This window comes from Protomyctophum parallelum (genome assembly GCF_964188405.1).
Source record: "Protomyctophum parallelum genome assembly, chromosome: 15".
Classification (NCBI taxonomy): domain Eukaryota; kingdom Metazoa; phylum Chordata; class Actinopteri; order Myctophiformes; family Myctophidae; genus Protomyctophum; species Protomyctophum parallelum.
Genome location: NC_139710.1, coordinates 36,032,705 through 36,054,410, shown reverse-complemented (window position 1 = coordinate 36,054,410; position 21,706 = coordinate 36,032,705). Strand labels below are relative to the sequence as shown.

General features: G+C 44.9%; 1 protein-coding gene across 1 annotated transcript; it reads right to left on the bottom strand.

The window, feature by feature from the left end:
* Positions 1-6,679: 6,679 nt before the first annotated feature.
* Positions 6,680-6,991, bottom strand: ndufb2 (NADH:ubiquinone oxidoreductase subunit B2; the record flags this gene model as incomplete). Its single annotated transcript, XM_083783458.1, has 1 exon — positions 6,680-6,991. The coding sequence occupies one exon, from the start codon at positions 6,989-6,991 to the stop codon at positions 6,680-6,682; it is 312 nt and encodes a 103-aa protein (XP_083639584.1).
* Positions 6,992-21,706: the final 14,715 nt, after the last annotated feature.

Here is a 21,706-nt window from a genome sequence, read left to right as displayed (position 1 = left end):
CACAGTGCCCCCTGGCGGAAGAAAACTCACAGAGTGTGAAGTCACAGCGCCCCCTGGTGGAGGAAAACACACAGAGCGTGGGGTCACAGCGCCCCCTGGGGGAGAAAACACAGCGCCCCCTGGAGGAGGAAAACGCACAGAGCGTGAAGTCACAGCGCCCCCTGGTGGAGAAAAGATCACAGATCATGAAGCCACAGCGTCCCCTGGTGGAGAAGAAATCTCAGAGCATGAAGTCACAGCGTCCCCTGGTGGAGAAAAAACCACAGAGCATGAAGCCACAGCCTCCCCTGGTGGAGAAGAAATCTCAGAGCATGAAGTCACAGCGTCCCCTGGTGGAGAAAAAAACACAGAGCATGAAGCCACAGCGTCCCCTGGTGGAGAAGAAATTACAGAGCATGAAGTCACAGCGTCCCCTGGTGGAGAAGATACTGAGGCCACCGAGAGCATGAAGCCACAGCGTCCCCGGGTGGAGAAGAAATCTCAGAGCATGAAGTTCCTCAAGGACATGACATTGGAAGAACTGGAAAAATTGGAAGAAAGATTGTTACTCAATGACGATGATGAAGACGATGATGAAGACGTTGATGAAGAATTTCTAACTCCCTCACCAATATATCTCCTCTCTTTCACCCCGGGCATGGTGGACCTGATAAACATTGGAAGAAAGTCGACCCCCCTTACCAGACGATTTCACCAACTGACGGCATCCCATATGTTAAGCCCAGCTCCAGATAGCCTAGAAAATACATTTGATAACTGATATGAACAGGTCCATTATGCGCAGCAACAAACATGTATGGACTAGAGGTGGGATCGGGCCGACTTTATACTACCCGAACCGAACCCGTCACCGACAGCTTTGTGTCCAAACCGAAACGAGCCCGACCTTAATTATTAATATATGCGCCTGGCCCGTGCCCGATACCCGACACTTTAATAATTCCACTGACAGCATGCAGCTTGCCTGGCTGTTACCTTTAGACATATTATGCCACACTATACTGTATGTCTTGTAAATTACCATGAAAGGGGTCCGTTTTATATAGCCTAGCCTACTACCTTGATTAATAAATAGCTATAGTATAACACGCCGTGCACACTACAAAGCACACTGCACAGCACTGTGCGCAGTCAGTTGCATACACACCGTCATTATTACACACACACAAACACACACACACACACACACACACACACTCCTGCAGTTTTATACCAGCATTGATGATTGATTTGACATCGGCAACTCTGCATTGGCAATATTTAATCCACACAGCTTGTTCGTGCAAAGTTGCAAACTGCTATTCAATCAAACAATCCGCGCCAGCGGGAGGCGATTATTGGTAGCCTAATTTGCCATGGTCCATGGGCAGGATCAAGTAACTACTCAACTCTTCACTGTTCAACATCTAATAAATCAAACTATATATTAATCCAAAAATCGCGGTTTACATGTTGTCATGGAGGAAGAGGATCACATCCGCCGTGGGTGAGTTCAACCTAGGCTAACGCCGTCCTCCTCTCTTCAGTGGTTCTTCCAGCTGCGCCCCATATAATGTAGCCTCGGATCCCTACGATCATTCTGTAGCTTCAGACCTACAGAATTAGCGTCGTGACTGAGGTTCACAATTTCACATGGGGCTACGTTCGCTGCTGCTGCTGCTGCTGCTTGCAGCATGTGCGTTGCAAGCTTGCGTTGTTGCAACTTGCAAGCGGTGCTGCTGCTTGCAGACAGAGCATTGTCACGCTGCACCACCTTAATATAAAGGCTACTCTAAAGTGCACCATGCGTCCTGGTTAACCAGGAAACACACAGAGAGACAGACTAGTCGGATCGTTTTTATTCATATTTACACTTTGTTTTCTATATATCAACAGCATGGTTGCCCGAACCGAAGCCCGACGACCAATTATGATAATGAGCCTTACCCTAGCCCGACCCGTCGGTACGGGTTTCGGTCGGGTATCCCAGCTCTAGTATGGACCCCATGCTTCTAGAAAGCCTGGTGTTTCAATCACTGCACAGGTTGAGGTCCACAACATTTCTACTGTTATTTCAAATAGAGTGTCCAACACAAGGAGTGGTCTGGAGAGAGAATGCTGTTTGGTTACTGTACCTCACAGGCATCACAGCCCCCAAAAATGTGATAACAAGCTTAACCTTGCCTTGTTTAACATCAGGTCACTAACAAATAAGTCCTCCTCTGTAAATTATATAATCTGTAAAGAGAAGCTAGATATAATCTTTCTAACAGAGACATGGCTTGGCTCAGATGGAGCTGTTCTCCTAGCGCCAGCCTGTCCCGCAAACTACAGTTTCATTCACTCTGTTCGCGAGGCTAAGAAAGGAGGTGGACTGGCAATTATTTTTTCAGACACGTTAAAATTCAAGGCTCTGACCTTTGGCAGCTTTACATCCTTTGAATACCAGGCCACTATACTACATGGTCAAGCCTCTATGCCAATGATTAGCATTTATCGCCCGCCAAAATGCAGTAAAGCAATATTTCTAACGCCAGGGCTCCACTGGGCAAGTCTGTGTCGCGTCTGCATCGCGTCTGCGTCGCGTCTCCGTCAGCGTCGGGAATGATCCCTTTTAATCAATGGAGGGTGGCTCCACTGCCCGCGTTGCGTTGCGTTGTGCTGCGTTCGGTGACTCAAAAATTGCCCCGGTTCGTTTTTTGACGCACGCACGCGTTGACAGCAACATAAAAGAATGTTGCTGACGCGCAGTTTTCAAAGGCCCGCGGTGGAGCACCTCTAGCGTGACGTTGACGTTGTCATGACACGAGCAGGACGCGACGGAGACGCGACGCGCCCAGTGGAGCCCTGGCGTAACAGAAATATCAGAACTTTTATCTATTCTTCTATCTATCTACTCTTATCTCAGGTGATCTTAATCTTCACCTGGATGATGCTACAGATGCTATGGCTATGGGTTTCTTAGAGTTATCGCACTCCTTTGAATTTATCCAACATGTTGTTGGGCCTACACATAAACATGGGCACATTCTGGACCTGGTGATTTCTAGAGGGCTGAACATCACTGTGGAAAGGACTATTGAAAGGCCTGAGCTATCAGACCACTATCTGCTGTGTTTTAATATGACTGTCTCTGATCTAGAGAAAAACATCACTGAATATACCATAAAAAAGCGTTTTTTTAGCTCTTCTGCAGCCGACGAGTTCTCTCGTCACCTGCCCCCCCCCCCCCCCCCCCCCCCTGCCCGATACCCCCCCAGTGAATGATATGGTTCAAAATTTTAATCTTAAACTAGAATCAGCTCTTGATATAGTGGCTCCTTTGAAAACAAAAAAGAAACATAACACCAGAGTAACACCCTGGATAAATGAGCATTCACGCTCACTGAAGCAAGAATGTCGTAGAGCTGAGCGAGCTTGGAGAAAAAACAAACTCACCATCCACCTAGAGATTCTTAAAAAGTCAACAGTCGCCTATAACAAAGCCTTGCGTCTAGCAAGGCAGGCATATTTCTCTGGCATTATTAATGAGAACAAGAAAAATGCCAGAGTCCTATTCTCTACCATTGAACGACTTTTAAACCCCCCCCCCTGTCCTACAAGCAGTCATTCCCGGCCTCTAAAGCTAAGTGTAATGAGTTTGCATGCTTTTTTGACAACAACATTTTTAACATTAGAGCTGATATTATGAATGGTGCTGCTGCTAGCGCAAACCTTCAAACAGCAGCTAATGGTCCCAGAGTAGATCTCTCCAGGGGGAGCCTATTATCGTTCTGCGCAATTGATGAAGACGAACTCCGCAAAACCATATCACAAATGACATCATCCTTCTGTTCATTGGATACAATTCCCACCACCTTTCTCAAAGAGGTCTTAGACAGTGTGATTGGAGATATCCTAAAAAATTGTAAACAGCTCGCTACAATCAGGCGTCTTCCCAGACTCACTGAAGACTGCTGTAGTTAAGCCCCTTCTCCAGAAACACAATCTTGATCCCTCTGTTTTGGGTAACTATCGACCCATTTCAAATCTACCCTTTCTGGGCAAGGTTTTAGAAAAATGCATCTTTCATCAATTGGATGTGTTTCTACAGAACAATAATGTGCACAACAAATTCCAATCTGGCTTTAGGAAAGGTCACAGTACAGAAACAGCACTTGTAAAAGTAATGAATCATCTTAGGGTGTCTGCTGACAAGAAACATGTATCCGTTCTCTTACTTCTAGATCTAACGGCTGCATTTGACACGATTGATCATTCAATTTTAATACAGCGTCTGGAGCACTGGATAGGCCTGTCTGGTACGGCCCTGTCCTGGTTTTCCTCCTACCTATCAAATAGAAGTTACTTTGTCAATCTAGCCGAGTTTGACTCAGACAAACACGACATCAGTTCTGGTATTCCACAGGGCTCGATTCTTGGCCCTCTGCTTTTCTCCTTGTACATACTGCCATTGGGCGAACTCATTGCCAATCACGGAGTCAATTTTCATTAGTATGCTGATGATACCCAACTATATTTTTCTGTGGCTCCAGATGATCCCTGTGCTTTAGACCCGCTGGTTACCTGTCTGTCTAGCATCAAATGTTGGATGAATGAGAACTTTCTCAAGCTAAATGAGGATAAGACAGCAGTTCTTATAATCGGTTCTAGTGAACAGAAAGAATCAATATTAAGCAGACTTGGCAACCTGACTGTAGAAAGTAACAGTACAGTAAAGAACCTGGGGGTTATTATTGATTCTGAATTGAATTTTAATTCACACATTAATCATGTTACCAAGATTGCCTTTTTTCACCTTAGAAATATTGCACGAATCAGAGCCTATGTGTCCTTGGACGATGCAAAAACGCTAATCCACGCCTTTGTTTTTTCTCGGCTTGATTACTGCAATGCACTTTTTTCAGGACTGCCTAAGAAAACAACTGACAGATTACAACTTGTCCAAAATGCAGCAGCCAGAGTTTTAACTAGAACTAAGATGAGAGAACATATTACTCCAGTTTTGGCATCACTGCACTGGCTTCCGGTTGTTTTTAGGATTGATTTTAAAATTATTTTACTTGTCTATAAAGCTCTCAATGGTCTCGCACCTTCCTACCTACATGACTGCCTGCCTAAATATGTCCCAAACCGCCCCCTAAGGTCTTCCACTGCTGGCCTGCTCGCTTTGCCTAAAAAAATGGCAACTAAAAAATACGGGGAAGCAGCTTTTTGCTTCTACGGGCCGTCGGCATGGAACAAGCTCCCACTGTACCTTCGTCAGGCAGCCTCTGTAGACATTTTTAAAGCTCAGCTCAAGACCCACTTCTACAACATTGCTTTTAATTGATCTTTTATTTTTTATTTTTTGTTATTCATGTCCTCACTGTATTGCATTACTGCTTGTTTTTTGTCGTTGCCTTGCTGTTCTTTTATTCTCCATTGTTCTGTAAAGCACTTTGAGCTGCATTTCATGTCATGAAAGGTGCTATACAAATAAAGTTTTATTATTATTATTATTATATAGGGTCAAAGGTCGTAATAATCGGGCCAACGGTGCCGGATATTAGCTGATAATGGACGGACGGAAGGACGGACGGAAGGACACACACACACACACACACACACACACACACACACACACACACACACACACACACACACACACACACACACACGGACGGAGTGCAAAACATACTCTCTACCCATGCCTTCGGCCTGGTGGAGACAACCATGTAAATACAACAAATTGCACTGCAGGGAGTTCCGGTAAACCAGAAGTACCACACCAGTGCCTTAGTTTTTGTTTTGTCATTTACAGGTCCATTCGTTGAAATGGTTTGTAGTTACGCCCAATGCATTCTCAATGAGAATAGCACAAACTTTGGCATGCTACTAGTCCTACATACTTACACCTAGAAACCCCATTCAAACTTGAAATGTTTGCCTGAAAATGTATCTTTGAAATGTTTAAAAGTTTTAGAAATATAGTGCTTTCAAATTTGAGAAATGTATATATAATTCACCAGTAATTAATTCCTAAGACTTTGAGTCTGTTAGTTTCATATCCATTTGAAACATCCAGTCGATGTTTGGGAAACACAAATGTATATGGGGCACACAATTGACATATGTGTCTGTCACTGTCTGAGCAAATCGACACGTCATGATGTACGATGATAAGAGCGCCCCTCACTTCACACGGGTGTGATGTGTGATTTATCTTTTCTTTTTACTCAAAGCAGAGCCATTGAAAGGAAAGTTCTGGCCCGGACGGTTAGCTCGACCATCTGGGCACCTAGGCTGCCAAGCCAGCCGGACGACGTGCCTCGGGTTCGACTCCCCTTTCCTGTCTGTATACTGTCCCCTATCAATGAAGGTATAAAAAGCCCCAAAAACACATCTTAAAAAAAGTTCTGCCGATGAGAGGGCAGAAAACAGCCCGGTCACTTGGTTCATGTAACTCGTTTGTCATTCTAAACCCTATAGACTCCAATGCATTCCGTAAACGTCCGGTTCAGGCCTTTGTCACTCTTCGCCAATAGAAGTCTATGTAGAAGTGGACTGGCCCCATGAAGTGAACCGTTACGACAACAGAGTTGTCTCTCAACTATACCACTCTGACTCAAAGATGGTGCCACCTTTCCATTGAACGGTTCCTCAGCGATGTACAATGATGCCTTTTCAGTGCCTTCTGGAACTTCCTTCCTCTTCCTCCCTATTCCAATTCAGCATCATCTGGTGGGATTCCTAGTTCTTCATCTGTCCATTTGGAGGCATCGGGCCATGGGAAGTGGCCCAGCACCGCATCAGGGTCATGCCAGCAGTGCCAAAGGATCCAGAACCACATGGCAGCACTAAGGAACTCTGATTGGAACTTCTGATGCTTGGTGAGTTGTGGATATTGCCTGTACTGTGGCTCTATGTGTGGTCCGCCGCCAGCCCTTCTAGTGGCAATCCTGTGTGGGCCACGGTGGAAGAGTTGCGTCCCAGCTCGAAGGACCCCTATGGCCCTCCCTATAGATGCCATGATGCTTTTATTGGACCAAGTATATTCAAGAAAACAAGCAATCCATTCAAAACCACCTGGGCGTTGTCGTTGAAGAAGTGGCGCTAAGACCGAAAGAACAACCTTTGTTGATCCTGCAAGGGGGATTTCTGGGCACGTACACTCACCCATGCGGGTATCTCCATACGTGGCCGTGTGACGTCAGACACAACAGAAACGGATGCCGGACAACACCGAGTTGTGCCGATGTCGATCATGTCCATATTTGGGCATTAGCTGCCCGCCCACACCATTCATGAATCATTTGTCATAGAATGCCTTCAAGTCTTTCGTCCTTCGCCTGGAGAAAGTAATCCATTCTCTCGTTACATCCCGGCCGTATTCATTTAGCTCCTCCCTCCTCCAGAACTGTGCCACTATAGACTCCTGCGACCTACTAGGAGTCTAACATGTGTAAACATCTGGGTATGTCAGGATCACCAGAGGAAATAAAGTTAAAAGTCTTGCACTGCATGTTGCTTGTTTTTTGTTTTTTTCGTAATATTTTTTATCCCACGATTTTGTAACCCGAATGTGATCCTGGGCTCTACACACCCTCCACCAACCTAGTCCCCATATATGGGGGACATGGGGAGAGCAACGGACTTGAACTCATGCTTCCTTCATACCCGAGTGTCCAAGTTGCTCCTTTACACCTGCCAGGGGGGAGTTTCCCTGGTTGGACGTAGCGCGTGGAAGGAACATGTTATTCCAACCAGTTCCTTTCCCCTCCATCAGGCGCCCCGGCTGGCCAGGGGGAGGCAGTTTAGAGTCCAGGATTACTGCATGTTTTTTGTGAGGGTACCTACCCTAGGGGACACGGGGAGAACATGCAAACTCCACAGAGAAAGGCCCTTTCGCCAACCCCGCTTCGGGTATGGGCACTGATGGAGGAGGAAGGAAGGAGGAGGAAACACGCCGCCAGCACCCACAGCGTCCCGAGCGGGAATCGAACCCAGGACCTAAAGGCCACCTGTGAGGCGACAGCACTACCAACTGTGCCACCGTGCCCCCTGCTGCTTGGTTTTAAAGCACTCCCTGTGGTTGATGCATGAGCCCGGAAGTTCACCCATTGCTATTATAGAAGTTGCAAATGCACGCACTGCACCTACAGTACTAGATTGACGATGGTAGTAACAACAGAGCAGTTTAACGTCGTGCCCAGGACACACGCACACCAGCGCGCACACTTGTGCATATGTGCCCTTTTTCTCTCTCCATCTATCTCTCTCTCTTGTTAGAAGGGAGGAGCTGGGAGAAGATGTGGAGCCATTTAGGAGACCGTGTCTGACTCAACATGTCATATATCACACACACACACACACACACACACACACACACACACACACACACACACACACACACACACACACACACACACACACACACACACACACACACACACACACACACCATTAAAATGTCTCTGTGCCGTCTACCGTCTACCAAGGCTGCCCCTGGATATATGACACTGTGTGTGTGTGTGTGTGTGTGTGTGTGTGTGTGTGTGTGTGTGTGTGTGTGTGTGTGTGTGTGTGTGTGTGTGTGTGTGTGTGTGTGTGTGTGTGTGTGTGTGTGTGTGTGTGCGTGCCTGTGTGTGTGTGTCTGTGCTTGCGCTCGACTGTGTGTGTGTGTGTGTGTGTGTGTGTGTGTGAGTCAATTTACAATAAGTGAATGTGAGCAGTGAGCAGTCCAATCGAAGTATGTTATAAAGGTGTGTTTATGCGTGCGTGCGTGCATGCATGCAGTGATGCCATCTATTAGCTGCTAGCTCACTAAGAGCTGTGGATCACGGAACACCTCAGGAAGGTCAAATCCCCCTTAATGAACCATGAATTACACTGGTGTGTGCAGTGAGTGAGTGAGTGAGTGAGTGAGTGAGTGAGTGAGTGAGTGTGTGTGTGTGTGTGTGTGTGTGTGTGTGTGTGTGTGTGTGTGTGTGTGTGTGTGTGTGTGTGTGTGTGTGTGTGTGTGTGTGTGTGTGTGTGTGTGTGTGTGTGTGTGTGTGTGTGTGTGTGTGTGCTTGTGCATGTGTACTCACGTGCACGAGTGCATGTGCGTGACTTGTACAGGTCATCTATTAAATCATATATAACGGTCAGATGTGAGTGCACACACACACACCAGTAGTCTCTGGCTGGGTCAGTAGTCTCTGGCTGGGTCAGTAGTCTCTGGCTGGGTCAGTAGTCTCTGGCTGGGTCAGTAGTCCCTGGCTGGGTCAGTAGTCTCTGGCTGGGTCAGTAGTCTCTGGCTGGGTCAGTCGCTGGCTGGGTCAGTCTCTATAAGTGAAGTGAAGTGTGCCTTTAATAACCTGACGCACACCTGGTGACATCTACACACGCCCACAACTCAATAACTCTGTGCACACTTATAGGCACGCACACACTGACAGATGCACGCACGCACACACTGACAGATGCACGCACGCACACACTGACAGATGCACGCACGCACACACTGACAGATGCACGCACACACACACTGACAGATGCACGCACACACACACACTGACAGATGCACGCACACACACACTGCCAGATGCACGCACGCACACACTGACAGATGCATGCATGCACACACTGGCAGAGGTACAGTGTAATACACACACACACACACACACACACACACACACACACACACACACACACACACACACACACACACACACACACACACACACACACACACACAGTCATTTTTCTTGTTAATGTAGCGTGTGGAATTTGCAGGGTGGCGGTGTGCAAATGAAAGGTTGTACGTCTCACTCGCTTGGCAATATGTATTTGATAAGAGCTGTAAATCAGACGGCGTACATAGCGGAGCGTAGCGGCACCGTGAACTGGGGTGTGTGTGTGTGTGTGTGTGTGTGTGTGTGTGTGTGTGTGTGTGTGTGTGTGTGTGTGTGTGTGTGTGTGTGCGTGCTATGGCCCTGTTTCCTAGTCTATATAGGGAAGAATCAGGGAGGCAACGTAAACTTCCTCAAGCATTTGAATGTGAATGAATGTATTTGGGCTGCGGGCCCCCATCAAACGATAAAATATGTAAATATAAAAGTGGTTGAACTGTTCTTCCATTTTATGGGGACCCCTTGGAACCCCCTCAATAACTCCTAGGTGTGACCAGGCCCCACTTTGAGAACCAGAAGAAATAGTGTTGCTGTCAGGAGGAAACCACCTAACTTTCTTTCATAAACCAGTGATATCGAACGCCTGTGTGTCGTTTCAAAAATCTTGAACCAATAGTCCAGAAAACAACTCCATTGGACCCTCAAACTGTCTAAGCAACCATAACTCCACCACCTCTCCCCCTCTCATGCAAGTAATTGACAATATATAAAGTCACAACAACTTTGATTTTTTCCGAAAATTTTACTTTAGAGTTTCTTCCTGACAGCAGAGGTATATAAATTCACATTCACAAGCCGTCCTATACATGTTGTTGTACATCCAATTTGTGCTATAGCCATTTTGTTCTATAGCCATTTTGTGCTATAGCCATTAGCCAAACTGTGGTAACTATGGTACCTTAAATGGATCCTGCTAAAAAAAAAAAAAAAAGGCTTGACGTCGACATAAAAAAAAGTCAATAATGACAGTTTTCTGAAATACCTATGTTTCTGTATCAGTGGTGCTCAATATTTCATGTCAAGGACCACAAAAAGTACATGTAATAGGCCGCCGACCCCCCATCTGAAAATATGTTGTTCCAAGGACCCGCCCAGAAGCAAAGATTCGAGTTCAATCGTTAGCTCAGAAAGAATATTCAAAGATCTACGCCACATTTTCACGATAAAAAAAAAAAAAAGCAGATCTACAAGCTCATAGCGCGGCACCGAGTGCCGCGCTATGAGCTTGTAGATCTGCTATTTTTCAATAGCTAAAGTGTAACAATGCTTAAAACACCAAAAGGGGTTCCCATGGAGCCCGACAAGCCGCAGGCCTAATTCTGGTCTTGGAACCGGGCTCTTATATATGGTCCTGCAGCCACTACTCCAGGACTTATACTTTCTCTGCATTGAACTGCTGTCGAGCCATTGGTTTCTACAGACAAAGCCCTGTTTTTCAGCGATTTAAATGCAATCGTAAATTGATTCTATTGGGCCCCAACCGCAGTGAGGGCGGTATAGAACCAGTATAGAACCAGAACTTTCGAATGGGACCAAAATGACATAAAGAAGGTCAGTCATCAGAAGAAGTATCATGTAACACTGTGCATGTATCTTTTGTAGCACTTTTCCCATCAGGACACGCCCTCCTCATCTAAACTGAGCAGCGTGTTGGAGTTTGGTAGCGCTCGTTGGAAATCACTCAACTGTCCTGTTTCTAAATGTCACATAATGCAGGAGGCAGCAAAATGTTGTGTTCCACACAAACTCGTCAGGTCTGCTTATTTCCCGCTACTTTTGGCTTAAGGCTATAATAATTAGTGCAATGCATTACCAAAAACATGAATTATCATAGACATAATGCCTAGATAGTATTTATAATGATAAATGCATAAAATCGTTTAATTAGGATTATATATGGTCATATTATTGTGCTTGTTTTGGCTTTTTTTTCTTGATTTGACATTTTCTATTCAAAATAAAACCGCATGAGTTTTCCTGATGTCATAAACGGTCAGAATGTGCTAAAAGAGTGACTTTGAGAGTTGTTTGCCCGTTACAATGGAAGTCAATGAGAGCCTATTTTTATTTCTAATATGTACTATTAAACTGCACAACGGAGCGACATAATTCATGGACTGGACTATGTATTGACACTGCAAAACCATTTTGACCAGCATTGAAAGTTTGACCAGGATCCTAACCTAGTAACCGTTTGCTAACATGGTATTGGCCAAGAACGGGCTTGGGTGGGACTTAGCGAAGAGCTAATTCAGTCAGAACAAAAGCGGGCGTTCAGTTCTCTGTGCTGGATTAGATTACCCATCTCCAGAAAGTTTTAAGTAGGCTATAGTATAGCAGCAAAACATCGTCTCGCCCGACACCGTCACATTTTGACAAATTGTGTCCAAACCACAAAACACATACTGTACTCCTGTATTTGTTGTTCATAAATAACAACGGAATTTTAAGAGAGAGAGAGAGAGAGAGAGAGATTTCTCCAGAGTATTGAGATGTTCCCACACAGTGAGAGTTCTACATTTTGGAGCATTTAATTCAACCCTATAGCGTCTGTGTTCTATTAGACGGACATTCATCATCTTGCGACGCCGGTATAGTATACAGTAGCATATACATATATGAGCAAATAAATACAGTGAACGTTGGAACAATCAATATTGATGAAAATGGATCACAAGAAAAAGGTTCCTTCATGTGCGTACGCTCACTCGCACACACAAACGCACACACACACACGCACACACACACACACAATTGCTAACATCAACGGGGTGGTGTATCTGATGGAAGAAAATGTGTTGATATTTGGAGAAATGGTGTGTGAGAGGCGAGCACTGTGTGGCGCTTATTGCCCATAAACACTGAAATGTGCACTCCCCTTCATGTGGTCCTCATGGCCACATCATGGCCTCGATGGCTGCATTTTCGCCGGGGGGTAAAAAACCCATTCCACTACTTCTACAATCTATGAGGCTCAGTCAGTTAAGGGTCATGCTGTATAGTAGATGATGAAACCGAGTCCATATATTGGCTGGCAAACAGCATCGCGCCACGTGTAAAAACATTCCGGTACAAGCTCGTATAGCTATAGTGGAGTTGGAGGCTGCCGCATGGGGCCCAGAGACAGACGTATAGACACTCACATGCACAGCAGGGAAGTTGCCATGCATGGTGTGTCTATACACAAGCCACGTCAGAAAACCTGGATCTCTGTGAGGACCTATCCTATACGGTTCACAGACACAGTCAGAGAGAGAAGAATGGGGCTAGCTATATATATAGGGCACAGTACCCGGCGCCCGTAACTGGTCGGCAAGCAAGCTGTAGCGGACATTGTGGGAGCCAAACCCAGGGTACAGCCATGCAGACACTGCTGTGTTTCTGGACGAGTCCCAAGTTGGTGTTGGCCAGACCGGGGTGCATACGTTGGTCAGACAGTCGTTAGTTCGACACCACCGTCGCTCCCAACATGTGTGGCCGGTTACAACTAACCCGTACGCTGCGGGTTAAAACTCACCCCTGGCTCCCGACAGGCGTGACGGGTTAAAACTAACCCGTGTTGGGTTAAAACTAACTTGTGGCTCCTCGACATGCGCACCGGGTTGCACATAACCCGTGGCAGATTAAAACTAACTCATCTCAGACTCATGACTGTAGGACTGCATCAGTTCAAGACAACGTGTGATCACTATAGGCTTCCTATCATATCCTGCGAAAACAAAAGGGTTTGTCAATTAGTAGTACATATTGCACATATTGTATACAGTATGAATCAGACTGCAGACTTCATGTTTCACAGTGGATTGGGTTAAAGGAGGACTTTAACTTCCATTAACTTGGAATCTCCATTTGTCAGAATGTAACATATAGTCACATACATGTAACATATATGTGCTTATCACCACTGTACTGTGGACCTTTTCTGTATGGTGGCCCAAATAGGTAGATACTGTACCACCTGGTGTGCGTGCGTGCGTGCGTGCGTGCGTGCCGTCCTGCATGGCCAAGAAAGGATCAAAGCTATGGCTCTGCACAGTGGAAACCTTTTTTTCTTCCTGTTTTAGGTTGAATGCAGTCTGTATACACTGTCTGTTTTTATACAGATAGAGGCAGTGTGCAGTGGCTCTAATGGTGTCATTGTGGAAGCTGCCAACATTACCATTATCATCTAAAGCCTCCCATTATGCCTGGTCCCACTCTCATATTTGGTACCATTTCCAAAAAATGGCTTTATCTGTGCCTGTGGAAGAAAGGAAAACGTCTGTTGATTTAGCGCATGGGGTGTGAAGGTGTGTGACTATTTTTAATACTACTGTTCAGTATGGGGGGAAATAATTTTTATAAAACAGGAAAGAGCTATTGGACCCTCTTTTAAGTTCGCCACCTTATACCTCCTTCCACAGTGACTAAAGGTATAGAAATTTTTAAGAAATCTTGTGCTTTGCAGGAAAGAGCTATTCTCTGAAATAAATGACCAGGAAGCGGTTAATAGTTCTCATGTTGGCCCAGGCCGTAGCGTAACGGTCTGGGCACCGGACTGGTGATCCAGTCGCGGTGTGCCGCGGGTTCGACTCCCGGACCCGACACGGCCTTTACCGCATGTCATCCCCCCATCTCTCTCCCGTTTCCTGTCAGCCTACTTTCTATCCCTTAAAAAATCAATAAAGGCGTAAGCCGCAAAAAAAAATAAAAAGAAAAAAAATAAATAAAATAAAATAAAATAAAATAGTTCTCATGTTAACATGCCATGCATCTGCAAAACACACTTCAGATTTTGGTTGTTTTGGAAACAGTACTGTAGCACAGTGGTTCCCAAAGTGGGGTCACATCACATATGAAGACAGACCCGGTATGTGATGTGCAATTATGTGATTTCTTTTTTGTTGTGATTATTTCAAAGCAATTGCGGATAGCTCGTCATTCACGTTGGTCGGCCTCATTTTATTTAGGTGAGGGACACACTGTTACGTTCAGAAAAGGAAGTGATGGAGGCGCATCGTTCACACCATACGAATTTTGTTTATTGCTATTGTATGTTGTGTACTAATGTTCATAGTGTTGCTGTATTTCTGACAAATACTGGGGCGCAAAGAACATGACGCAAAGAAGAATGCTGCTGCCATTGCATAATTTGCAAAAAATACTCACGCCACGAAAACCTAAGGCCAACTGCTTGGGTGGAGACCAAGAAAATCTATTTTGTTCATGTTCATAAAGTGCTCAAAGTGTTTAAAGCAGTGGTTCCCAAACTTTTTCAATATCAAGGACCCCCAAATTGACACTACTTAGCCTGTGGACCCCCATTTGAAAAGATATGGCAGGGTCGACCCCCATAGGAGAAGATCTTTACGGCTCTAGCAGTGATTCTCAACCAGTATAATTTCAAGGACCCCCAGTTTGACATGCATTAGTCTACGGGCCACCATTTAATGGCATTTCTATCTCTGAGACCCCCAATTTATATTGTAAAATCAATGATAATTTAACTCTGAGAGTGTACAAATGGAACCAAATGGACCCTTATGGGTCTGGAACTCTGAGAGTGTACAAATGGAACCAAATGGACCCTTATGGGTCTGGAACTCTGAGAGTGTACAAATGGAACCAAATGGACCCTTATGGGTCTGTAACTCCGAGAGTGTAGTTTTAACTAATTCATACACAACTGTATTACATATAACTTTGCAAGTGCTTTTATTTTTATGAATTAATTAATTTTTAACATAAATAAGGCTCTTATGTGTGCATGTTTTTTCCACTTTTGTCCCTCATCTCAAGAATGAGTGCTATATATAGACGTCTGTATACATTTAGACGTCTACATTTAGACCTTGATTAGCCTGGCTAATCAAGGTCTAAATGTAGACGTCTATATATAGACGTTGAAACAACGTTGTTTCAACGTCTACATTTAGACGTCTGTATACATTTAGACGTCTACATTTAGACCTTGATTAGCCTGGCTAATCAAGGTCTAAATGTAGACGTCTATAGACGTTGAAACAACGTTGTTTGTGGGACATGCCTGTAAACAACGTTGTTTCAACGTCTACATTTAGACGTCTATATAGACGTTGAAACAACGTTGTTTCAACGTCTATATATAGACGTCTGTATACATTTAGACGTCTACATTTAGACCTTGATTAGCCTGGCTAATCAAGGTCTAAATGTAGACGTCTATAGCCTATATAGCACTCATTCTTGAGATGATGGACAAAAGTGGAAAAAAACATGTCCCACACATAAGAGCCTTATTTATGTTAAAAATAAATTAAAAGTTATATGTAATACAGTTGTGTATTCTTATGACATTCATTTCATTATATTTCTTTTCATATTCCATCTGAATTAGTTAAAACTACACTCTCAGAGTTCCAGACCCATAAGGGTCCATTTGGTTCCATTTGTACACTCTCAGAGTTCCAGACCCATAAGGGTCCATTTGATTCCATTTGTACACTCTCAGAGTTCCAGACCCATAAGGGTGCATTTGGTTCCATTTGTACACTCTCAGAGTTAAATTATCATTGATTTTACTATATAAATTGGGGGTCTCAGAGATAGAAATGCCATTAAATGGTGGCCCGTAGACTAATGCATGTCAAACATGGGGGTCCTTGAAATTATACTGGTTGAGAATCACTGCTAGAGCCGTAAAAATCTTCTCTTATGGGGGTCCCTGGCATATCTTTTCAAATGGGGGTCCTTGACATGAAAAAGTTTGGGAACCACTGCTGTAGCATACAGTATAAGCTGTCAAGTCAAACCGAAATGAAACAAATATATATATTTTTAACCACCACTTTTGGAGCATATCTGCATCATCGTCCTATTGATGACACCGTCAACAAATAGGCTATTATAACTCAAAAGTAAAAAAAAAAAAAAAAAAAAAAAAAAACACAATCGTGACAGCTCTAAATGACAGCCATGAATCCGCGAAGCACACCGCACACCAACAGTGGTGGAAAACGTACTCACAATTTTTACATAAATAGAAATACTCTGTTACAAGTTAAAGACCGGAATTCAAAATGCGTCTGAGTAAAAGCACAAAGGTATTAGCAACAAAATGTAAATTTAATTAAATTACTAGTACCCAATATGCAGAATGTCCCGTTTCAAGTTTTCGAATGTAGAAAAAAATTATTTGAAATGAGCAGAGCCAGAGAGACAGAAGGAAGCGTCACAGCCTAGGCCGCGTCATAGAGGTACGTCGTGCCAATTCACCTGCTTCATCTGCCTGTAACCCCTCGGCCAGGATAGAGTGAATATAGCCTACTGCCTTAGGAGCATCTCTCTGTTCAGGGAACTGGTTATAGCATCTCGGAAATCTGTCTCAAGATCAGCCAACCCGTTGTTTCAGGGGACTCACTTCACTCCTTAGCTCCTCAGTCATACTAGTCAATATCGATTCTGAAAAAAACGGTTCAATATGACTTTTCCATAGTATCGATGTATCGATACTGGCCCGCTCCGTCCTCCCGTTGGTTGAGACATTCTCCCCAGCGCACACACAAACAGTACAGTCCCCTCCGTTCTGAGCCTTGAGGGAGGGGAGGGGCCGTCAGTCCTCCTCCTGACTCTCAGACAGAGCGCACAGCGCAGCGCTCACACTACAGACAGTACACAACTGTGCACGCAAACATTTGGAATTAATTAATTAATTAATGAATACACCTCATTTGTAATTAATTAATACTCATGTTTGCCTTCAATTTCCTAAAAATATTAAGTCACCTTCGTCTTCAATGTTTGTGTTTACACAAACATTCAAAGCTGGCCATCCACTGGCCATCCACAATGGAGTTCAATGTTTGTGTTAACACAATGTTTGTGTTTACACAAACATTCAAAGCTGGCCATCCATTGTCAATGGCATTCAATGTTTGTGTTAACACAATGTTTGTGTTTACACGAACCCTCAAAGCTGGACATAGGAGCGCTCCTCAACAACCATAAAACAACAGCATGCACACTCTCCCAGACAGCCTACTAGTATTGAAGTAGCCTAGTATTGAGCATTGAAGACTGCAGAGTGTAACAACAGCTAGTTTCTTTCAACTCACTTCCAAATTACAAATTAGCAAGATAGCACCAGCACCCCATATCATAGCAGCAGACAACATGGGCACTCAATCAATGAAAATCAATTCAGTAAAAATTACAATTCAATTCTCACCTTTGATGTCTTCAAACACTTAGTAATCCATAATCAAGGGCGGACGCTGTTGTGGAGTTGCCCAGTGAAGCTGCATGAAGTCCTCAGGATACAACTGTTGTAGGCCTACAACAGGGACTGCTCACTTCCTTTCTTTACAAAAACTTTGCAATAGACGTTTGGCATTGTGAGGCTAACATTTAGGATACTCTCAGAGAGGCTTCTCATTCATATTTAATCATAAACAAAGACGCAAGTTTCTGGGGTGAAGACAAACAAATCTGCCACATTCTAGAAACAAGCACATGATGTCAGGCATCAGGCAGGCATGACCAATCAATCCATGCAAGGTACAGATGGACAAACTAGGCAGTGCCAGTGGCTACGGATCCAAATAGGAAAATGAATAATAATAATAATAATACACCCACTGCCATATTTTGCTAAATTGAATGCAGTGATTGCATTCACATTGTGTTATGCAATGACGCTTTTATTTTTTGCTAGCTGGGCCGAGTTCGGAAATACCTGGGCCTAGGTCCAAGTAGGACCAGGTGTGGATACGCCCCTGGTTAACCGTACTTACCTGAAGAAGCCAAAATTGATGTTATCCACCTGAAGAAAGTTGAAGTTACTTGCCTGATGAACATTTCCATTGACCATAATTGCCTGACGAGTGACGATGCATAATTCAGCTGATTTCCGAACTCCTGCAAATTAATAATTGTGAATAAACTTGCCTGTTTGGCTCCCACTGATCGTGTCTCCTGAGTTTGGTTTGGTTCAGTCGCCACAGTAATAAAAATCACACCTGTCTCTCTCATTAGCAGGCAACAGTGCAGCACTCTCTCTCTCTCTGTTTCTGGCACAACAGCGCCCCTACTGGTACTCATTCTCCTGCTCATTAACGTCACATGGACACATAGGTGAACACGGACGTTGCTGTTCCTTGGAGTGGTTGCACCACTCAAAAATAGTGTAGTAATTGTATCCGAAATGTAGTGGAGTTGAAGATAAGGTATTGGAAATTGGAAAAACTGCAGTAAAGTACAGTGAAAGTACCTCAAAATTGTAGTACAGTAGTAGTAAAGTACAGTACTTGAGTAACTGTACTTTAGACTACTGCACACCAAAGCCACTTTAACAGTCCTTTATGCCAGTAGCCAGCCCAGCCACTACAGTTCCACAACAAAGCCCCACCCCATGAGAGCTTAAGAGCTGTCCTGTCTGTCCTGTTGCTGGGATTACTGCCTCCTGCTTTGACTCGTCTGGCACGCATAGCTGCCACACTTCTGCTGTGTCTGAACTCTGAAGTGCAAATGTGTTGACTTTGACAGAAATTCTTAATTTGGTTTTGGTTGAATAAATGTCAACACCATTTTAGTTTTAGACATCTGAAATGTTTTAGTTCTAGTCTAGTTTTAGTTGGCTAAATATCACAAGACTAAATCAACTGTAGATTTAGTTGACTAAACTGTATTTTGGCAGGCCTTGATGGCGTTGGAATGGTTGATGTTACACTTGGTTGCATGCTGAAAATAGCCAATCTTAGGCGATCTACAAGCTGACATTGTGCAATTTGTGCCATGCTGTGGCGCGTTGTGAGCTTGTAGATCGGCTATTTTCAGAGCTCAACACCCGAGCGCAACCAAACATAAAATGACTTGTCGTTTTGTCACAATGGAACCATTTTGGAACCACATGGTTCCTTTTTCCATTTGTACACTCGGACAGTGCCGTCGCTATACCTATACACTCTGTGAAGGGCAACACGCCGAGGGGGGCAACAAAATGTGTCAAAAAGTGCCAAGCCGACCCTCAAAATAACAATTTTCTCTGCGGCTCTGCCGCTTAATGACGAGCGGCTGTGTGTGCGTCCTCACAAACAGTGAAAATAGCCGATCTGCATGAGGAATAGCAGCGCTCTCGTCGGGAGGGGGGCAACACAAATATCCTACGAGTAGGGCAACCAAATGGTCAGCTACGGCCCTGCACTCGGAGTTACACCATGTGCGTTTAGGGGCCTTTTGGAACCCCCTCAAGGAATCATGATCGTCCCTGGACCCCACTTTGAGACCCACCAGTGTTGCAGAGTGTTTCCAGTGAGCCAACGTCAGCACAGCTAGCCCCCTGACTCTGCTTGACCTGACTGGAACACAGCCTTAATTAGCAACATTGGTTAAACCTGTGAAAGAAGTAAGGAAGCAGGCCAATTTCTTTCCAGATATGGCTGCTGTGCATAGAGCCTATTGTGGGGGGAGGCACCGCTACAGTAGGCTACACAGTAAAATCAACAGTGTTAATACCCTCCTCCATTATACATTCTCCAATATATAAATTGGTGCAACTCAGGCACTTTTTCTTCAAGTCTGTGAGTGCTACCATACATCTTTGGATGTAGTGTTTTGAAGCGTATATATATATATATATATATATATATATGTGTGTCTGTAGTCTCAGTGAGTTTCCGAAATTGCTTGCTTTTTAGAACACTGGTAATGAGCCGCGTAGGCAGAGGCACTCCTTTGCTCTGCCAGCAACTTAAGCCGTCCAGCACAGTGTGCAATCCTGTTAGTGTGCTGCTTGTAACCACGTGCATGTTAGTTTGTGTGTGTGTGTGTGTGTGTGTGTGTGTGTGTGTGTGTGTGTGTGTGTGTGTGTGTGTGTGTGTGTGTGTGTGTGTGTGTGTGTGTGTGTGTGTGTGCGTGCGTGCGTGTGTCCACATACGTAGAGTGAAGAAACGACCGCTATGGTTTTCAGCAGCACATGTAGCAGGGCTCGGATGATGGCGATGTTGGTCCGTAGATGGTTCAGAGCCTGACAGATGCCACATTTTTGGGGTTCATGCCGATCCTGATTTTGGAGACACCACCGATTGATGTTTTGCAACGTGTTGTGAGCTTGTAGATAGCCTATTTTCCGTGTCTTTGAGGGGGGTATATTATATCTTAAAATGGTTTGACACTTTTGGCATATAGGTGTCCCATATGGGTCTCGAGCTGAAATCAGTTTGGGAACTCCTATAGCCCGAAAGTACCCGAGCGTTTCATGCACTAGAGGGGCGGATTGGCGGATTCAAACTAGCGTCGGAAATCGATGCCGGCCTCCCTATTGGTTCGCCAACATTCTATGCCAACATTCTAACCTCCCCACTCTGTGCTCGACAGCGTTACCAGAGGGTTCCAGAGCTCTGTGCCCGGAAGAGTCACCAGAGGGTTCCAGGTCCATGTGCTGTGAGTGCTCTGTGCCCGGCAGCGTCACCAGAGGGTTCCAGAGCACTCCAGGTCCATGTGCTGTGAATGCTCTGTGCCCGGCAGTGTCACCAGAGGGCTCCAGAGTACTCCACAGCTCACCTCAGCGCAGGTGTTTCTCAGCTCCAATCTCCCCACCTGAGCGTCGTCTGCAATCAGCCATGCCTGCAGCCTGCGCTGCTTGGCGACAGTTCCTCACCAGCCTAAGGTTGTGGTGAAGTTAGACAGCCAGACTCAGGTTCTCAGTGTTTAGAGTTATAACCAGTTAAACGTCACTGTGAACCTGCCAGTGACTCTACCGTCTCTTCTTCCTTTCACACCACACCACACGACTCGAGTCATAACACTCCCACTCCCGTGCCACATTTCCTGCAGGGTCATTCGCCCATGCAGGCTTTTTTCTTCTTTCTTCTTCTTTTGAAGCCAAAACACCATGGGAACACCTGGAGTACTATCGGCAATCAGCACACTGCTCTTAGGTAAGAGTAAAGGTCATGGGTATAGTCATCATTTAATTGGTCGTGACCATTGAATTGAATCCATGTGCGCAATCCAACTGATCCACCACCTCACACCACCCAAGTCCTCCTCATCACTTCATTCTTGGTTTGCTCCCCGGCGTGTGTGTGTGTACGTGCATGCATGCATGCATGCAT